Source organism: Python bivittatus, unplaced genomic scaffold (assembly GCF_059951505.1).
Source record: "Python bivittatus isolate LINGU-HERP-01145 unplaced genomic scaffold, Pbiv_v1 ctg000020_np1212, whole genome shotgun sequence".
NCBI classification, from domain to species: Eukaryota; Metazoa; Chordata; class Lepidosauria; order Squamata; family Pythonidae; genus Python; species Python bivittatus.
Genome location: NW_028277030.1, coordinates 63,607,168 through 63,624,323, shown reverse-complemented (window position 1 = coordinate 63,624,323; position 17,156 = coordinate 63,607,168). Strand labels below are relative to the sequence as shown.

Below are 17,156 nucleotides of genomic sequence, written 5' to 3'. Positions count from 1 at the left end.
ATCGCGCAAATGTTCGTTTATGTCAGTAAGGCAACTCAAAAGGTGAAACCAATATATGAGATAGACACATTACATGCAAAGCGAGATATGTCAAGCCTTACTTCAGTATAATTGTGATGATTATGGCGTACAGCTTATGAAAACCCCAAATTCACAATCTCAGAAAATTAGAATAGTGTGAAAAGGTTCAATATTCTAGGCTCAAAGTGTCCCACTCTAATCAGCTAATGAATCCATAACACCTGCAAAGGGTTCCTCAGCCTTTAAATGGTCTCTCAGGCTGGTTCAGTAGGAATCACAATCATGGGAAAGACTGCTGACCTGACAGTTGTGCAGAAAACCATCAGTGACACCCTCCATAAGGAGGGAAAGCCCCAAAAGGTAATTGCAAAAGAAGTTGGATGTTCCCAAAGTGCTGTATCAAAGCACATCAAGAGAAGATGATGTGGAAGGGAAATGTGTGGAAGGTGCATAAGCAGCAGGGATGACCGCAGCCTGGAGAGGATTGTCAGGAAAAGGCCATTCAAAAGTGTTGGAGGCTTTCACAAGGAGTGGACTGAGGTTGGAGTTAGTGCATCAAGAGCTACCACACACAGGCGGATCCTGGACATGGGCTTCAAATGTCATATTCCTCTTGTCAAGCCGCTCCTGAACAACAAACAACGTCAGAAGCGTCTTAACTGGGCTACAGAAAAAAGGAACTGGTCTGTTGCCCAGTGGTCCAAAGTCCTCTTTTCTGATGAGAGCAACTTTTGCATCTCATTTGGGAACCAAGGACCCAGAGTCTGGAGGAAGAATGGAGAGGCACACAATGCACGATGCTTGAAGTCCAGTGTGAAGCTTCCACAGTCTGTGTTGATTTGGGGAGCCACGTCATCTGCTGGTGTTGGTCCACTGTGCTTCAGTAAGTCCAGGGTCAACGCAACCGTCTACCAGGAGATTTTGGAGCACTTCATGCTTCCTTCCGCAGACGAGCTTTATGGGGATGCTGACTTCATTTTCCAGCAGGACTTGGCACCTGCCCACACTGCCAAAAGTACCAAAACCTGGTTCAATGACCATGGGATTACTGTGCTTGATTGGCCAGCAAACTCGCCTGACCTGAACCCCATAGAGAATCTATGGGGCATTGCCAAGAGAAAGATGAGGGACATGAGACCGAACAATGCAGCGGAGCTGAAGGCCGCTGTTGAAGCATCCTGGTCTTCCATAACACCTCAGCAGTGCCACAGGCTGATAGCATCCATGCCATGCCACATTGTGGCAGTCACTGCTGCAAAAGGGGCCCAAACCAAGTACTGAGTACATATGCATACTTATACTTTGCAGAGTTCCGATATTGTTCTATTTCCAATCCTTGTGTTATTGATGTCATGTAATATTCTAATTTTCTGAGATTGTGAATTTGGGGTTTTCATAAGCTGTACGCCATAATCATCACAATTATACCAAAGTAAGGCTTGACATATCTCGCTGTGCATGTAATGCGTCTATCTCATATATTGGTTTCACCTTTTGAGTTGCCTTACTGACATAACTGAACATTTGCACAATATTCTAATTTTTCGAGTTTCACCTGTATGTTCCTTTTATAAATATTTTTAAGTAGCTTCATCTAAAGGTTTAGTATACCTATCTGTCAGGGTTATAGGGAAGCAACCTTTTAAATAACAACCACATTAAAACAAGTTTATTTTTTCAGTGAAGACTGTGGGTTGTTGGAGATGTTTTGTTTGTTTTCTGATTATGCAAAAGAAAAAGGTGTGTTCTGAAATACTGCACTAGGTTTAGTTCATATCTTTAAAAAAATCAGTTTAATAAGTTGGGTTGTTGCCTCTTAAGCAATTGAATCAAATCAGTTAAAGCCAGTCTCCAAAGGAATACTGCATTGACAAAGCACTTCTAGCTGATCCACCCTTACTGTGGCAGCTGCTCCATTATATGTAGCACTTTTGATGTGTCTCATGCTTTAGAAACGGGGAAGGGAAGGTGTGAGAAGAGAGTTTCTTCACCACCAGTGACCAAATCAGAATTTGACTAGAAGAGAACCCATAGAACATAGTAAATGACTCAGTGAAAATGAGTTAGGATTTGTTTTTGTCCCAATGTGCCAATAGTTTACATTTACCCTACATTTCCTTCTATTAGCCATTTGATTTGGAAATACTTTTGTTACAAGATTTGATTTTTCCACCCTTAACTTTACCAAGCTGGGCATTCTCACTCATCATTCTGAACTCCAAATCATGTTTGAACAGTTCCTTAGAAGCCTCCATTTCAGCAAAGCCCCATTTATTCCAACTTTTTGCTTTCTTTTATCTAAAACTGAAGGATCTGTAGAGGATCTGTTTTCCTATCCCATGTCTAAATTTACTTAGAAGCCTTTGCTTAAGGGCTTCGTCATACATTTTGGAGATGGGTGGGTAGGGTTGGCTTTGAAAGTCCAAATTTACATGACTGGGTTCACATATCACAGTATGCCATGATTAACTAAGTTTCTTGAATGAACTATAATTGGCTGAATTCACACACTAAGACAATTCACACTAAGACAAAGCCAAGCAAGCCACATTATGGCTTAGTATAATCTGTGACTTAGCTATTGCCTACAAAAGCTTTCCTAAGTACTTGTTAATACATGCAAAGTTCATTCAAAGGTTTTTGAGATAGAGGTTCCCTTTGCCCAAGCTGTATTAATTCTTCTTCAACAACATTTGCACTTCTATATTCATTAATCAATTTGGCTAGAGTAGAGATAACCTGAGTGTTGTTATAAAAATGGGCATTTCCCCAACTTGTTTTTAATGGTGTTGTGTTGAGTGCTTTCAAGTGTGTGAAAAATATTTAGATATCTATATTATTGTAATTATTTATTGTAAATTAATAACAGTTATTTTTTTAACAATTCTAGTCCATAGAAACCCATCTAATCAGGAAATCCAGCAATGGTTTAATGTACATTGCTGAGTGGAAAGGTGGCCTGCTTGAACACAAAATGGGTCATCTTACTTGTTTTGCTGGAGGAATGTTTGTTCTGGGTGCAGATGGAGCACCAGCTGATAAAACTGGACATCACATTGAACTTGGGGCTGAAATTGCCCGCACATGTCATGAATCTTATGATCGTACAGGTAATTTTAAACTGTTGAGTATTGCTGTTCTGCCTTTAAAATGTTGCTTATTCCAGTACTTGAATTCAGGGCAACCTATTTGGCTTTTTCCCTTCAGATTGATATAAATTATATATAAGACATTTTTATTACATGTAGTTCCTACCTTTACATATTATAGAGTTAGAAGAGTGCTTAGAAAGTTTTCCAACTTTCAGAAATGTGTTTTATGCTTGTAGGGGAAGTGGTTGTGTTGCCTATAACAGAGATGGGGAATATATGGCCCTGCAGATTTGCTGAACTACAGCTCACAGTAACCCCAGCTAGAATGACCAATGTTGAGAGAGCTTTAATTGGACAACATCTGGAGAGCCAAATTCTCCTCATCACTTGCCTGTGACAGTGTTCTTCTTCTTTGGCATCAATAGTCTGATGTGAAAATTAGTATTAAAAATTCTCCATTATACCATCTAAAAATATTTTGTTAATATATTCAGAAGCAGGGTAATACTGTGTGGCGGGGAAAGGGAGTGATTTTCTTCAAAGGCTAATCCTATGCATTGAGGCTTAAGGGGAGACATTCCACAGAGCAATAAGATATCTGGAATCTTGGTAGGTCAGAGTAGCCAGAGTAGGAGGTAGAGGAATGTTTTTTGCCTTTCCCATTCTGATTGATTGTTTTTCTTTTTAAATTCTCCTTTCCATGGGAGTTAATGGGCAAGAAAATAGATATTTGGCTAAAAATATCCAATTAGTGGGGCTATCACTAGATGTCTGGCAATTAGGTATCTGTCCACAGAACTTTACAAAGGTGAACCTGAATCCTTTATTGTATATATATTGTTACAGAGCTTTTCTCCACCAATCATGCAACATACCAATATCATCCTAATCTTCTCCAACCAGATTTTTAAATAATGGTAGCAAACTTTGTAATACTGTCAACATATTGATTGTGTACAGTAGTTTCACAAATATAAGGGAAAGGTTATCAAGCTCTCACTCATTCTGAAATGCAAAAAAGTGTGTAATGTGAAACCTAGGTTTGCTACTGTTGAAATAAATTCTATAGTAGATGCCAGGCAATTTCACAAGCACCAATAAAATAAACACATCTCCAAGATTGTGCATGAACATGCAAAACTTCATGACAATAGGCATTCAGGTAGATTTCCACTCTATAGATTTAAACATTTTGGTTTGTTTAATTTGGGGTCCACAAATGCCATCTTGGGATTTTATGAATTCCATATTACCAGCTTCTGCTCTACAGATGTGATATAGTTTCTTTAAAAAAAAAATTAAATTAATGCAGTGTATTCCCCAGAAATTTTGTCGTATTTTTACATCTGAGTTTAATTTTCCTAATTGTGGTTTAATTTGAATAGTTGTGTTAATTTGTGTAAAACTTAAATTGGTTCAACAAGAAAGATGTGTTTTAAACACAATAAAACAGTGTTTAGCAACATTTCATGGTTTTAGACACCATTACACAATTTTGCATAGTGGCCCAGGTAACTTTCCAAAAAATATTTTAGTAAGATAAGGCCCTACTTATTAGAAAAAGTATTTCAGGATTGCTCCAACCATTGTTTTTCTTATACAGATAGTCTTCACATAATGACTGTTCATTTAACAGTCCAAAGTTACGACAGCCTCAGAAAAAGTGCTTTATGACCATCGCAAACCATCACACATACACCCAGGCCACATGATCACAATTTGAGTGCTTGGCAACCAGCTCACATTTACGACCAGTTGCAGCATCCTGAAGTCTCATGAATCATAATTTGTGACCTTTTTTGCTGATTTCTGGCAAAAAATGTCCATTGGGGAAGCTGGATTCACTTAACAACCACGTGATTCGCTCAATGAACACAGTGATTTGCTTTACAGCAGTCATAAAAATGGTCATATAATCAGGTCCAGTCATGTGACTCCCTTAATGACCACCCACTTAACGACCAATTTTCCAGTCCCTATTGTGGTCATTAAGCGAGGACTACCTGTATTTGGACATTTCTCAGCTATTGATGCCCACAGCACATATAATTGGAATTTTTACAGCAAGGGTGGGCAACCTTACTGCCCCTGGAGTTTGTTCTGATCACCATTCATAAAAAATTGTTCTGTCATACAAGTTCCTACCATGTTGAGGCAGGAAACCCATTAAAGCTACTGTATAATGTAAAACTTAACAGAGTTTTCCCCTTCAAACTAAGTAGAACAGCTCTACCTGCTTTTCATCATTGTTCTGTCTGCTGTGGCTTTTCAGATTCCAAAATTATTTAGTGGCTAACAAGAGGTTACCAATCCCCTTGTACAGCAGGACAATCCTATATTTTGGAGTTCAGAATTATACGATGCAATAAGGTAATTCACATATATTAAGACCATTGTTCTTTACTAAAACTTGAATACTTTAATATTGTGTCTAGGCATGAAATTGGGGCCAGAAGCTTTTAGATTTGATGGTGGAGTTGAGGCGATTGCTACCAGACAGAATGAAAAATACTATATCTTACGACCTGAAGTTATAGAAACCTATATGTATATGTGGCGATTCACTCATGACCCCAAGTACCGTCAGTGGGGTTGGGAAGCTGTAGAGGTAACACATTTAAATTATTTCTTTGAAGTATCATATAATTTATATATTTGTCATTTTAAAGAATCATTTGAGTTTAGTGCTCAATATATAAAAAACAATACATTGTTTAAATGGATCAGAAATATAATTGTATTTGCCCAATAATTCCTTAAAATGTAGGCTCCGTTTTGTCTCATGCAGATAAAAGACATTTGAGAGATTTCAACCATTTCCAACTCTTTTTATATCTATTCTTTAGGAAAAAGAAAGAAAATGGTACACTTAATTTATTATACTTAAAGCATAATTGGCCATAGTTGTTAATATTTTCATTTTTTTAATCAATTTGTCTGTTTTTATCTTTGCAATCCAATAAATTCAAAGGAACAAGATAGGAAAAAAAATCTAATGCATGTTTTTTGATGATAAGACAACTCTGAGTATGAACAGAATCCTTCATATCTAACAGAACTAAAATGTCAAATGGATGTCATCCTTCTTCTATAATCAGAAACCTTTTTCATCTTGTAATGTAACCAGATTTAAAGCTTCTCAGTTCCCCAAGAGGGATTAAGGTCACTTTCTTGATCAGCATTATTGTGGGGCTTGCAGCTCTAATTTCTTTTTCCAGTCGTTACAGTGGAGTCTGCTAGGAAAAAGCTGATCTTTTGTAGTAAAATCCAAGGAGGCTACATCCCTTATTCTTGCCCTATTTGGCATGTTGGCCAAGAAATGGTATGCTCCTGTCAAAGCCTGGCTATCTCAATTTGCTCATCCCAATCCCAGTTAGGGGTGTTCTCATTATTATTTCAATTATTTATATTTGTATTTTCACTGAGATTAATTTCTGCTGAAATGAGCACTTGGTCAGTCATGCATCAAAATTGCAGTAAAATTAACAACTTAAAAGGACAAAACAGATATGAAAACAAATGTTTACCATGATGTCCAAATAATGCAATATAAAAATATACATAAATTAATATCTGTAGTGCAAAATGTACTTGATGGAAACAATAGGGGTAAACTCCATACCATAGTCCCTGTTTCTTCATACTCCCTATTTATTCATACAAATCAGGCTCTGAATTAGAAAAAGACAGTTCCTATGTTTCAATAAAAATACTGTAATGGGAGTTATAGTAAGATTCTTACATTAATGTGACTCCAGATTTCAGTACGACTTGATTGAGATTTTTTATATTGAATATGCTACTGTTCTGATAATTGCTTTAAATTTAGAATTGTGAAGCAGTATTATAGCACAAATTACCTTGCAATGTTTTGCACTGAAATGCATGAAAGATGCTTATAAAATGCCATCAAATATTCTTCTTTTTGAAATTCAGGCACTGGAAAAATATTGCAGAGTAGATGGTGGCTATTCTGGTCTTAGGGATGTTTACAGCAACCGTAAAAGCCATGATGATGTGCAACAGAGTTTCTTCCTTTCAGAAACACTCAAGTAAGCAATTGAACATGAAATGAAAATGAAAGAGCTGTGAATTAATAATCTTTGAGTCGGAGCAGTAAGTAGCTGAAACTAAGTCTGTGTGAAGCAAACACAGATTTGCTTTAATAAAATAATGTGGGTTGAGGAGGCAACCTGATTTGCTTCAAAGAAGCAAAGAGGTCAGCTGAATCTCCTTGGTGAAACATGTAGGATCATCTTGAATCCCTTTGCAACCAGTGCTGTGGGAGAAGGCTTCTCCCAGCCTTCTTTCCTACCACTAGCTGAACTGCTTCTGGGTTGGGTGGCTTTGGATTGCCTGTGATGTTTGCTGAAGCTACCCAGCCTGGAAGGCCTTCGATATTTGAACTGAAGCGCCCATTTAGAGCTTTGCATAGCAGTATCTGAAACTATCTCCAGGCATAAAGGAGACCGTTGAAGAGTTGGAGATGGGGATTGGGGAAGCAGGAGAAATAGACCATTGAATCCTTGACCAAGAGAAACAAGCAGGACAGCAGGTTATTCCTGTGGTCCTGGAAGCAAGAAAGTTTCTTAAGCGGTATCATCTCTGTCTCGTCTGAGCAGATGTCAAATGTTGGTCTAGTAGAGAAGAAATGAGATGTGCCCTGTCAGCCATGAATGTTTTAGTTACTTTGAACAAGCTTCTCTTTTTTGAATCTCAGTCCTGTCCCTGAAACAAGGGAAAAATGGGAAGTTACTGAGTTACTGGGCAGATCCAATGTGCTATATAAGAATGATTTGTGGAGTGTGGCAGAGGACAAGTAACCAGATTGTTTTAAGTGGAAGGGCTGATTTTTTTTAAAAAAGTATAGGACAATGGTAATAATTATTGTTGAAATACAGTTGCCTGTCTCTTTTTCCAGTGGAAGTCTGGACACTTCTCAGTGAAATACTAAGCAAATTCTTAATATAATAAATTTTCAATATAAATAAAATGATTATGTTACAACTACTATGTATTTCTAGTTTTATAGTGTATTAATAATGCATTTTTGTTGTTCTTTGCTAGGTATTTATACTTATTATTCTCTGAAGATGATATTCTTCCATTTGAACATTGGGTCTTTAATACGGAGGCGCACCCTTTCCCAGTTATTAAAAGAGGAAAAGAGAAAAAAGAAAGCAAATAAAACTATTTTGAATTTTGTTTGGGCACATTATATGGCTGTTAATGTCCTAGCTGTCATTTTTGAGTTTTAAACCAGGTTTTGTTTCTTGTTTTGTTTGTTTCTTATTTTGTTTGTTTGTTTTTTGCAGTCTGCTATCAACCTGGCAATCTTTATCAAGGGACCCAATGTGATTAATTTTAATTATTAATATTTATGTTTTCCCAGAAAGTAACATGTCATCTCTAGATTTTGTTGACCACAATGTGCATTTGATCAAACAGAATACAGAATTCAGCATGTTACTTACTTTTTACTTTATGTTTAGACTGCAAAATTGTTTTCTCCTCTGTGAGGAGATGTCTGCTTTAAGCTGTAATACTTTGCTGTGTTGCAAAAAGCCATAAAGAATTAAGTATGAAGAGCTTTTTTCTTTTTTACATCTGTTCCAGTGGGATTTGTCTGATCAGTGGAGACAAATCTAGCTGTGACAGCCTCTTCTTATGCGGGTCTATCATTAATTGGTAATTGGAATACTTAGAAAGATGTAATATTCATATAAACCAGATATAGTTTTATCTGTATATACCATTACATTGAACTGTGGCTTGTCTTGGAAGCCTGGATTATGAAATCTTTTTCACATATAATTTTAGAACATATTTGCATATCAAGCCTAACCATAGATAACCTTGGTGCCCATCTTTTTTTTTTTTCTTTTGGTCTCTGAATTTGTTTCATAAGCAACCATGAAATTGAGTTGACTTCGAGACATAGCTTTACAGATCCCCTTTGAGACTACATAGTTCTCAAAGTCTGTCTTGGTGAACATGGAGGTTCAGCAGTATTTTCACCAGAAGGAAAAATCTGTTTCCTGTAAAACCTTAGTTGTTATGCAGGATGAATTAATCTAATTTGTGTTTTGAAATGTATCCTATTTAGAGACTGGTTAGTCTGGTTCTATAAGTCTGTTATTGCTATTTCCAACATTCCATTAGCATTATCTTCCACTTAATGAATATTGGGCACAATGATGTGGAAAGAGGAGGATAATATACCTCAAAGGTACCATGTTTTAGAAGTTCACATTGTGGCTCTAATTCTCTTTTGAAAGAATTGACCACAGTACTTTAATGCTTTGCTGCAGGGGGTGGGGGGACCTAAACTGTTCCCTTGTTTATCAAAGTGATAATGTTGACTGATTTTTTTGAGTTTCATTATGAAATGGTTCTTTTTCCTGTTTACATTTGGGATGCTTCTGTAAATAGAATAGTTTTAATTAGTGACATTAAACATGACGAGTTGGGGTGAATTTTATATGATTTGTCATGTTTAGCAGCCTTCATGTAAAAAAGCAGAATTTTGTGGTAAAGAAAGCTGGGGAGGGATGTACAACAGAAGGGAACTTGTTATGGTAGCCTTGCTTCTTTAGGTAGCTTTTAAAACTGAATGTTGGCTATCTTCTAGTCTTAAAAGATTCATTGCAGTCCTAAAAGTTGTATTTACCATACAGTGACACATCATCCTACACGGACACTCAAATAGATTAACACTGTTACTGCAAACATATTTATGCTATCAAATTTAACTATAAAAGTTTTGAGCCAAGTTAAGATGACTACTTGCAAAATTGCATAAACTTACTCCCTGATCCACAGACAACCTGATGATACCTAATGTGTGTCAGTATCTGCACTGATGTGAGGCTTTGTAAAACTTGCTACACCTCAGTATAACGGTTTTCTCTGCATTATGGCTTAGTGCAACTCTACTTGTGAACCTCTTGGATGATCATATTGTGCTGGGTTCTAGGTTTGGCCATAACAGTATCTTATCTGTGATCCAGCAATCTGAATAGGAGAACCACAAGCAATAATTCCCCTTCTTGCCCCCACCCTCCCAATTTTACCTGAATCCTTTTCTGTGTCTCTCTGTGCCAGTTTGCAAATTGAGCTTCACACACCCTCCAAATCTTAAAAACTATTCTGAGAATCAAACATGGCAGCTGAAGAATCAGTGAGAAAAGTTATTAGAGGAATGAGGACTGACATTCATGCATATTTGGAACAGGACTGTTACAGCTAGCAAATTATTTTTATACTAAGGTATTTCTGGGTACAAATCATGTCATTTCTTGATTACGTGGAATACTACTAACATGCATATAATTCTGAATATCAGTCAAATTGAAAAATGCTTTTCATTTGTTGAGCTCTTGTGTTTTGTGTTTGCTTCTTTACACACTGAAGTACCTTTACATTAAGTTTTCCAAATGCTGATTTACAAAAAAGCAAATACTTTTTCTAATGTGGAACATTGGGGCAAATTAATTTCTGCTTTATTTCTAGATTTTAATGCTTATAAGTGTGACCTGGAAAAGAACATGTAAGAATTATATCATAAATAACCCATTTTTACATAGGCACAGTTGCTTTTCTTGCCATAATATCTGGAATAAACAATGAGGTTTCTTTTGGGTTACAGTAAGTATTACATTACAGATATAACATAAAATTAATTACCAAATAAAATTAACCTCTTTTATTAGCAAAGAAAGATAGCTTTTGTAGCTGCTCAGCATGTTAACTAATAAGACATATCTGCAGTGTATAATTACATAGAGTGAGCAAAATCAACATATGTACTGCTGTACAGGGTTTTTTTTATTATTATTCAGACTGATACAAATCTTCTGGTATTGACTGACCAAGATATTTTTAAAATCAATGCACTTTCTGAAAGCAAGCAGGGCAGCAATCATTTGTGTAGCTAATAATGTGCAATATTATTGGTTCAGAGCCATTTTTTTAAATTTATGTAGCGGTTTTAATGTAAAAACACAGTTTATTTCCATTTCTTAATCCTTATTGTTCCAACTGAAGTGCCATTTTTACTTTCTTTGGGAGCCACCATTGACGGTAAAAGTCTGTTATGGCCTCTAACCTTGAAATCTTTTTCACAAAACATACCGTAAGCTATTATTCCACCTTATGATGCTGCTACTGCCATGACTTGCCTTGCGACATCCGACAGATGATCATTAAATTCTTAGTCCTGTTCAAGGCCCTTTGAAGAACACTTTTTGTTAAACATTTTAATTTCCTAAAAACAAACGAATAAAACTAAAAGCTGATTACATGGTATGACTCTCCAAATACTTCATGTTTGTTTTGTCAGTAGTTCTCCAAGACTCCACTGTCTTGTAGGACCATTAGTAGTCCTTTATTGTACTAATCCACTGTTTCTCTATCTTCCACATACATCCTTAACATATCATGAATAATTTCCTCAATGGTATGTTTATATGAAGGTATTTGGAATAGCTAATAAATTGTCCCCATTTTTAAGGCTACAGTCCAAGGGTGGGGTTTTGGGGGGCGGGTTTGTTTTGGTTAATAACTAAGTGTTCCAAGACTGTACATCATTGTACTTAAATATCCTTCACAGAAATACTCTATTAGGCATCCAGCAGTCCAGTTCCAATACTCACCAGCTTGCTACCAAAAATGCGCCAATTAAAAAAAAAAAAAATACAAGGGAATTATTTCACTTAACTGTTTCTAATCATTATGTTTAGTTTGTGAAGCAGGTATTGCCTCATACATGGTTCTTGCCACATCCCCCTCTTTTTTTTTTTTTTACTGCCAGTCCTCCAGTGTGTACTGCATCGAGGTGCCATTTGGGGTAAATTGGACTCTGACCTGCTCACATGTAACCTTAAGGTTTCCATATTGTGTGAACCTAGCCATTGTGGTTTATTCAATAAATCATGGGCCAGTGAACCATGGCTTAATTTAATGTCTGTGAAGTCATTAATGTTTTCCTGTGACCATCGTTGTCTGCTTCTATAAATCAAATGAAAAATGAACATATAAAAACAGTGGGAATTATACCCCACCCCCTTTTCCATCCTTTAGAGGCAATTAATTGTGCATAATCTTAAAAACATTGACTCAAGTGTTTTTATCAATTTTGTATTTCTTTTTATGGGGAGTTGTAAACTTCTCATGGGTGTTATTATTTAAAAGAGCACAAAGTTTCTATAGTTCTATAACTTAGAGGTAATCAGGTTGTATGTACAAACTGCACTAATGTATCTTTTTGTAAAGTGATGTATGTAGACAAGAAGATTGTATATCCCTTAGAACTGCAAAATATAAAAGAATCATGTTTTATATCTTCAAAATGGCAATGTTGAGTTTTACAGAAAACTGCCAAAGTATAAAGCTTCAGATTGATTGCCATGTTAAAAGTTATTGCAGAAACCCTGAAATTATTTACAATGGTGTGAATAGCTTCAGATTATCTTTTTTAGATTTTACTAGCAATGTCACACAAGCAACTTTGAGACTCCCTTTTATTCCTCCAGAGATGACTAAATTAACGCGACCACTGTGTATGTAGTTTAAAAATAAAGTAACTCTATTTTTTTTAAGTGTCTTTTCCAGATTAGACAGCGTCTAAATTTTCATTGCTCTTTAGCATATCACAATGTAGTTGTTCAAATACTTAATATACAAAACCCTGGAAACTCTTAATTTAAGTGCCCTGTGTGTTGTACGACAGCTTTATCATTCCAAATGACACTTTGTTGGCAAGGTAAACTGACCACGCAGTCATTTTGTTACGATGTTTTTGTTTGTGCATATTCCACTTAGTCTTTTTCCACCTTTATAGAAATATCTGGTTACAACAGATCAAAATGCTTAATTTTTAAGAATTATATTTGTAAAAAAAATCTATTGTGAATAAAGTCTTTTAATAAATCCTTTCATTTGGCAGAGTGTGTTCATGTATGTATGGTTATTGAAGAGGTACGAATAGTAAATTGCAATAAATGAAGGAAAATCTGGGCTGACTACATGGAAGATAATGAAGCAAAACTAGGTTTTCCGGTTGGTTATTTCATTAGAACACATCAAAAATTAACATATAAACTTCCTCCAGAGTTAGACATGAACCCAGTTAATTCATGACATACAGTCAGCAGTGTACAACAAATACTGTAAGTAAATAAATTTAATTTACTGCATCTGTCCAGAATCTAACAATAGGTTTTCTTAAACATGCTGCCTGTAAATTTTTTTTTTTAATGTTTTTTTTATTTTTACAACAAACACAAAACAAACATGAACAAACATGAACAAACAAAAACATAAAAAGGCATAAAAAAGCATCTTCCATTTTATACCGTGTGTCAACCAGTTAAACTCGTTGGTGCCCCTTTCATAATCTTAAATTCTCATATCATCTATTCAAAATATACTTATATACTTATCAATTAACAATTATTAATCATTCATAGCTAATCTATAAAATCATATATTACAAAAATTTTTAACTTTCAATAGGATTAGTAATACATTTCCATCTATTATATGTGTATATATATAATAATTAATATCAAATTTCTATTATAAAATTTCCTAATACATTACTATATTTTCTCATCTAATCATTAATAAAAGCAAATCCCATGTCATATAAAATTACTTATCTTCTTACTCTAATTTCAAATCTCAATTTAACTCATCTCTGCACATTCCATAATTTTGAATAACTTCCTCCTGCATAAGTACTTTTTAATTTTTCCAATTCTTAAGAGTTACAGTTCTAACCAATATCAGTTACAGTATCAATTACAGTTCTAACCAGGTTACAGTTCTAACCAGATTCTTCACTACATGTTATACAATTTTTAACTATATATCTCAAATTTATACTTTATTCCAGCGCTTGCATAATTTTGAGTTCACCCTTTTCATTCAATATCCCAAAATATCTGGCTGTTCATTCCTTTTTTCTATATTATTGGATAAGAGAAAGCAATAATAAATGTCCTTTTGAACATTCTGCTTTTGGAAGCTTCTGTCAGTTCCATCATTGTTGTATTCCCCTGATTTTTTCTTTAAACATCTGCAATAGTTTCTTTCAATATTGTTTTACTTCTTCTTTTTGTGCATTCTCTTAGTACAATTTTCCATTATGATCTTGTATAATCTTTTTCTCACCCTCAGTGCCAAGAACAAATCTGTCTCTCTTCATTTATCAGTTGATTAACCCTTTTAATTCTCAGTTTATAGGCCTCACAATAATTCTGTTTAATGTTTCTGATTTCTTGTACTATTTCTTCCTTTTCCAATGATCCCGTTTTATGTTTAATTAAGTCCATTTTAGCTTTAATATCTTTTTTTCTTTTTCTTTTTTTTTTTTTTGAGAATTTCTGCAGCTCTTCTTCCAATTTTTTATAGTCATCCTCAATAGTTTAAAGATCTTTTTCTGCATTGTGTTTCTCGTATAGTCTATTATCTTGATAAACCTTCATTGAGTCAAAGGATTCTTTATCTTTGTTCTTGCCAAAAATAAGAGAAAAAAAGAAGCAAAAGGAAAAAAAAAAAAAGAAAAAAGGAAAAAGAAAAAGAAAAGGAAAAGAAGGGAAAGGCTAAGCCTCTTTAAAAAAAAGATCCATCTGGGGGGGGAATAGAGAGCAAAGCAGAGCTTCTAGCAGAAAAAAGAGCTACTGCCACTAATCAAGGCTCTTGTGACTAGCTCAAACTTTCCATCTTAATGTTTTCAAAATCGCTTTCAACTCCACTTTCTTGTTTATAGTTACGGATGGCACCTGTATAAACATGCACATCCCACTATCTTTTTAGAAAGCACAGAGTCCTTGAGCGTGCGTCACAATGAAAAAAGAAAGCACTAAATCAAGCCTCCAGATGGCAGTGCAACTTTCTTTCATTTACTTTCTCTTAACTCCACTTTCCCCATTTCAAAGTCAAAAAGATATAAATTTCTTATAACAATAAAGAAATCTTAGTAAAAAAAAAGGCTTAAAATAAAGAGTTATTGAGTATTAAAAAGAGAAAGCCAATCCAGTTAAAAATATATTTTTTTTAAAAGAAAAACATCTTGTCAATTCCACTAAAAAGGGAAAGTTGAAAAGAAAAATTTTCTCCCCCTTCTTTTTTTTAATAGGGTTCAATCTCGCCGCTTAATCCACTTTTCTTCACTTTTAAAAATCTCTTTAAGTTACTTAAGGTGTTCTCTAAGAATAGTTGAATAGTAAAAGTCCATCTCACCCAGTTGACACCCCTCTCTTCCATCTTCCTTTGGAGCTGTCCCGGCTTTCGCAGCCATTTTTGGCTGCCTCTCCTCCACCGGCTTCAAGAGCTTCTCCTGGGATCGATCTGGGACTTGCGGCGTCCCTGAGATCCGCGGGACGCGCCCTTTGCGTTCACCATCTCTACGGGACGGCTTAGGTCCATCGGGACCGTCCGGGGGAGGAGATATCAGCTGCGATCCTGGGAGCCCAGGATCGCCCGCCGTATCGCCGCGACGCCAGCTCCGCCCTCCTGCCTGTAAATTTTAATTACAAATTTTACATCCAGAATATGTATCATGTTGTTGAACTACAGGTAGTCCTCAACTTACGACCACAATAGGGACCAGAAAATTCATCGATAAGCAGTGCGGTCATTAAGCAAGGCATCACATGACCACACCCAATTTTACAATATTTTTGTATCTGTTAAGTGAATCATCACAGTCATTAAGTGAATCACGTGGTTCCCCATTGATTTTGCCTGTCAGAAGCTGGCTGGGAAGGTCATAAATGGTGATCATGTGACTCCAGAGCACTGCAACCATGGTAAATGCATGCTGGTTGCCAAGCACCTGAATTTTGATCATGTAACTCTGGGGAAGCTGCAACAGTTGTAAATGCGAGGACTGCTCATAAGTCATTTTTTCAGCACCATTGTAACTTTGAACAGTCACTAAACGAATGGTTGTAAGTTGAGGACTACTTGTATTTAATCACTCTGTGTTAGAAATTATATTGCTTATGATAGACAACAAGGGTTATTAACATTAGAATTTTGTGAACAAGTTATGGGTATGTTCACAAAATGGCAACCATAATGGAGATGACAAACCATAAAACACTTATTTACCAGGAGGTAAACTCATGACATTAACATCTAGCTATCCAAGCACTTCAATTTCCTTTTCATTTCCTCACTCACCCACCCTGCCCCTGCTTTTCTGGGCAGGTGGGAATCCTTCCAAACAAAACATTGGTACAGCCACTTGCTTTTTAAACTTTTCTAATAATGCCTCTAGGACAACATCATCCACAGCAAACCATGATGACGCCAAAATCATCATGAGATGGGCGGTGACCAAATTTGAAATATAAATAAATAAATATAAAATAGCAGCAGCACACTGTGTTCTTGTTTGGTTCAAGTATGTAAGTCATAGAATTAGCATGATAAACATTGACACATAGGTATCATCATCCCCTTCCCCCAGTGGATGTCCTTTTTATGGGGTCATTTATATGCGCTCAGAGGCATTAGTCTAGTATGGTGCTTGACAAAGCTGCTTTGCTTTTCAATTTACTAACTTTGTTGGGGGGGGGGGTTGTTTTGTTTTTGTTTTTTGTTTTTTACTTAAAATATTTTAACATATAATCAAGAGGGGCAAGGAGCCAGGGATCTCCTGAATATAGGTACCATAGAACAGGTCCATATGGATTGTTCAGTACAGAGTGACAATCCAACATTCTGTTTCCAACAATTGTATATTTATTAGCTGATATTTTGTTGTTTGAGTATTTGTTATAGTTCCTTGGGATTTACTGTGGAAATGAAGGGGAACTTGAGAAATTTCCCAGAAAAGGAATCTAATGGCTTTATTCTGTGAAAAGTTCTGAAACTAAAAAAAGGACTGATAGTAATATAAATACTAACATAATACATACTATATATGATTTTAGGAAGAGAGTGCTGCTACATTAATTTTTCCTCCCGTAGAATCAATTACTTCTAAGTAATTGCTTAGACTTCCTTGCACATCTCATGCCCAGAACCAGC

General features: G+C 35.7%; 1 protein-coding gene across 1 annotated transcript in view; it reads left to right on the top strand.

Moving 5' to 3' along the window:
• Window positions 1-11,813, top strand: part of MAN1A1 (mannosidase alpha class 1A member 1) — a 73,507-nt gene extending 61,694 nt beyond the window's left edge. The window contains exons 9-12 of the mRNA XM_007428300.4: window positions 2,912-3,131; window positions 5,549-5,721; window positions 7,050-7,165; window positions 8,181-11,813. Coding sequence (XP_007428362.2) covers window positions 2,912-3,131; window positions 5,549-5,721; window positions 7,050-7,165; window positions 8,181-8,301 — 630 coding nt within the window. The 3' untranslated portion in view covers window positions 8,302-11,813. The remainder of the gene's footprint in view (window positions 1-2,911; window positions 3,132-5,548; window positions 5,722-7,049; window positions 7,166-8,180) is intronic.
• Window positions 11,814-17,156: the final 5,343 nt, after the last annotated feature.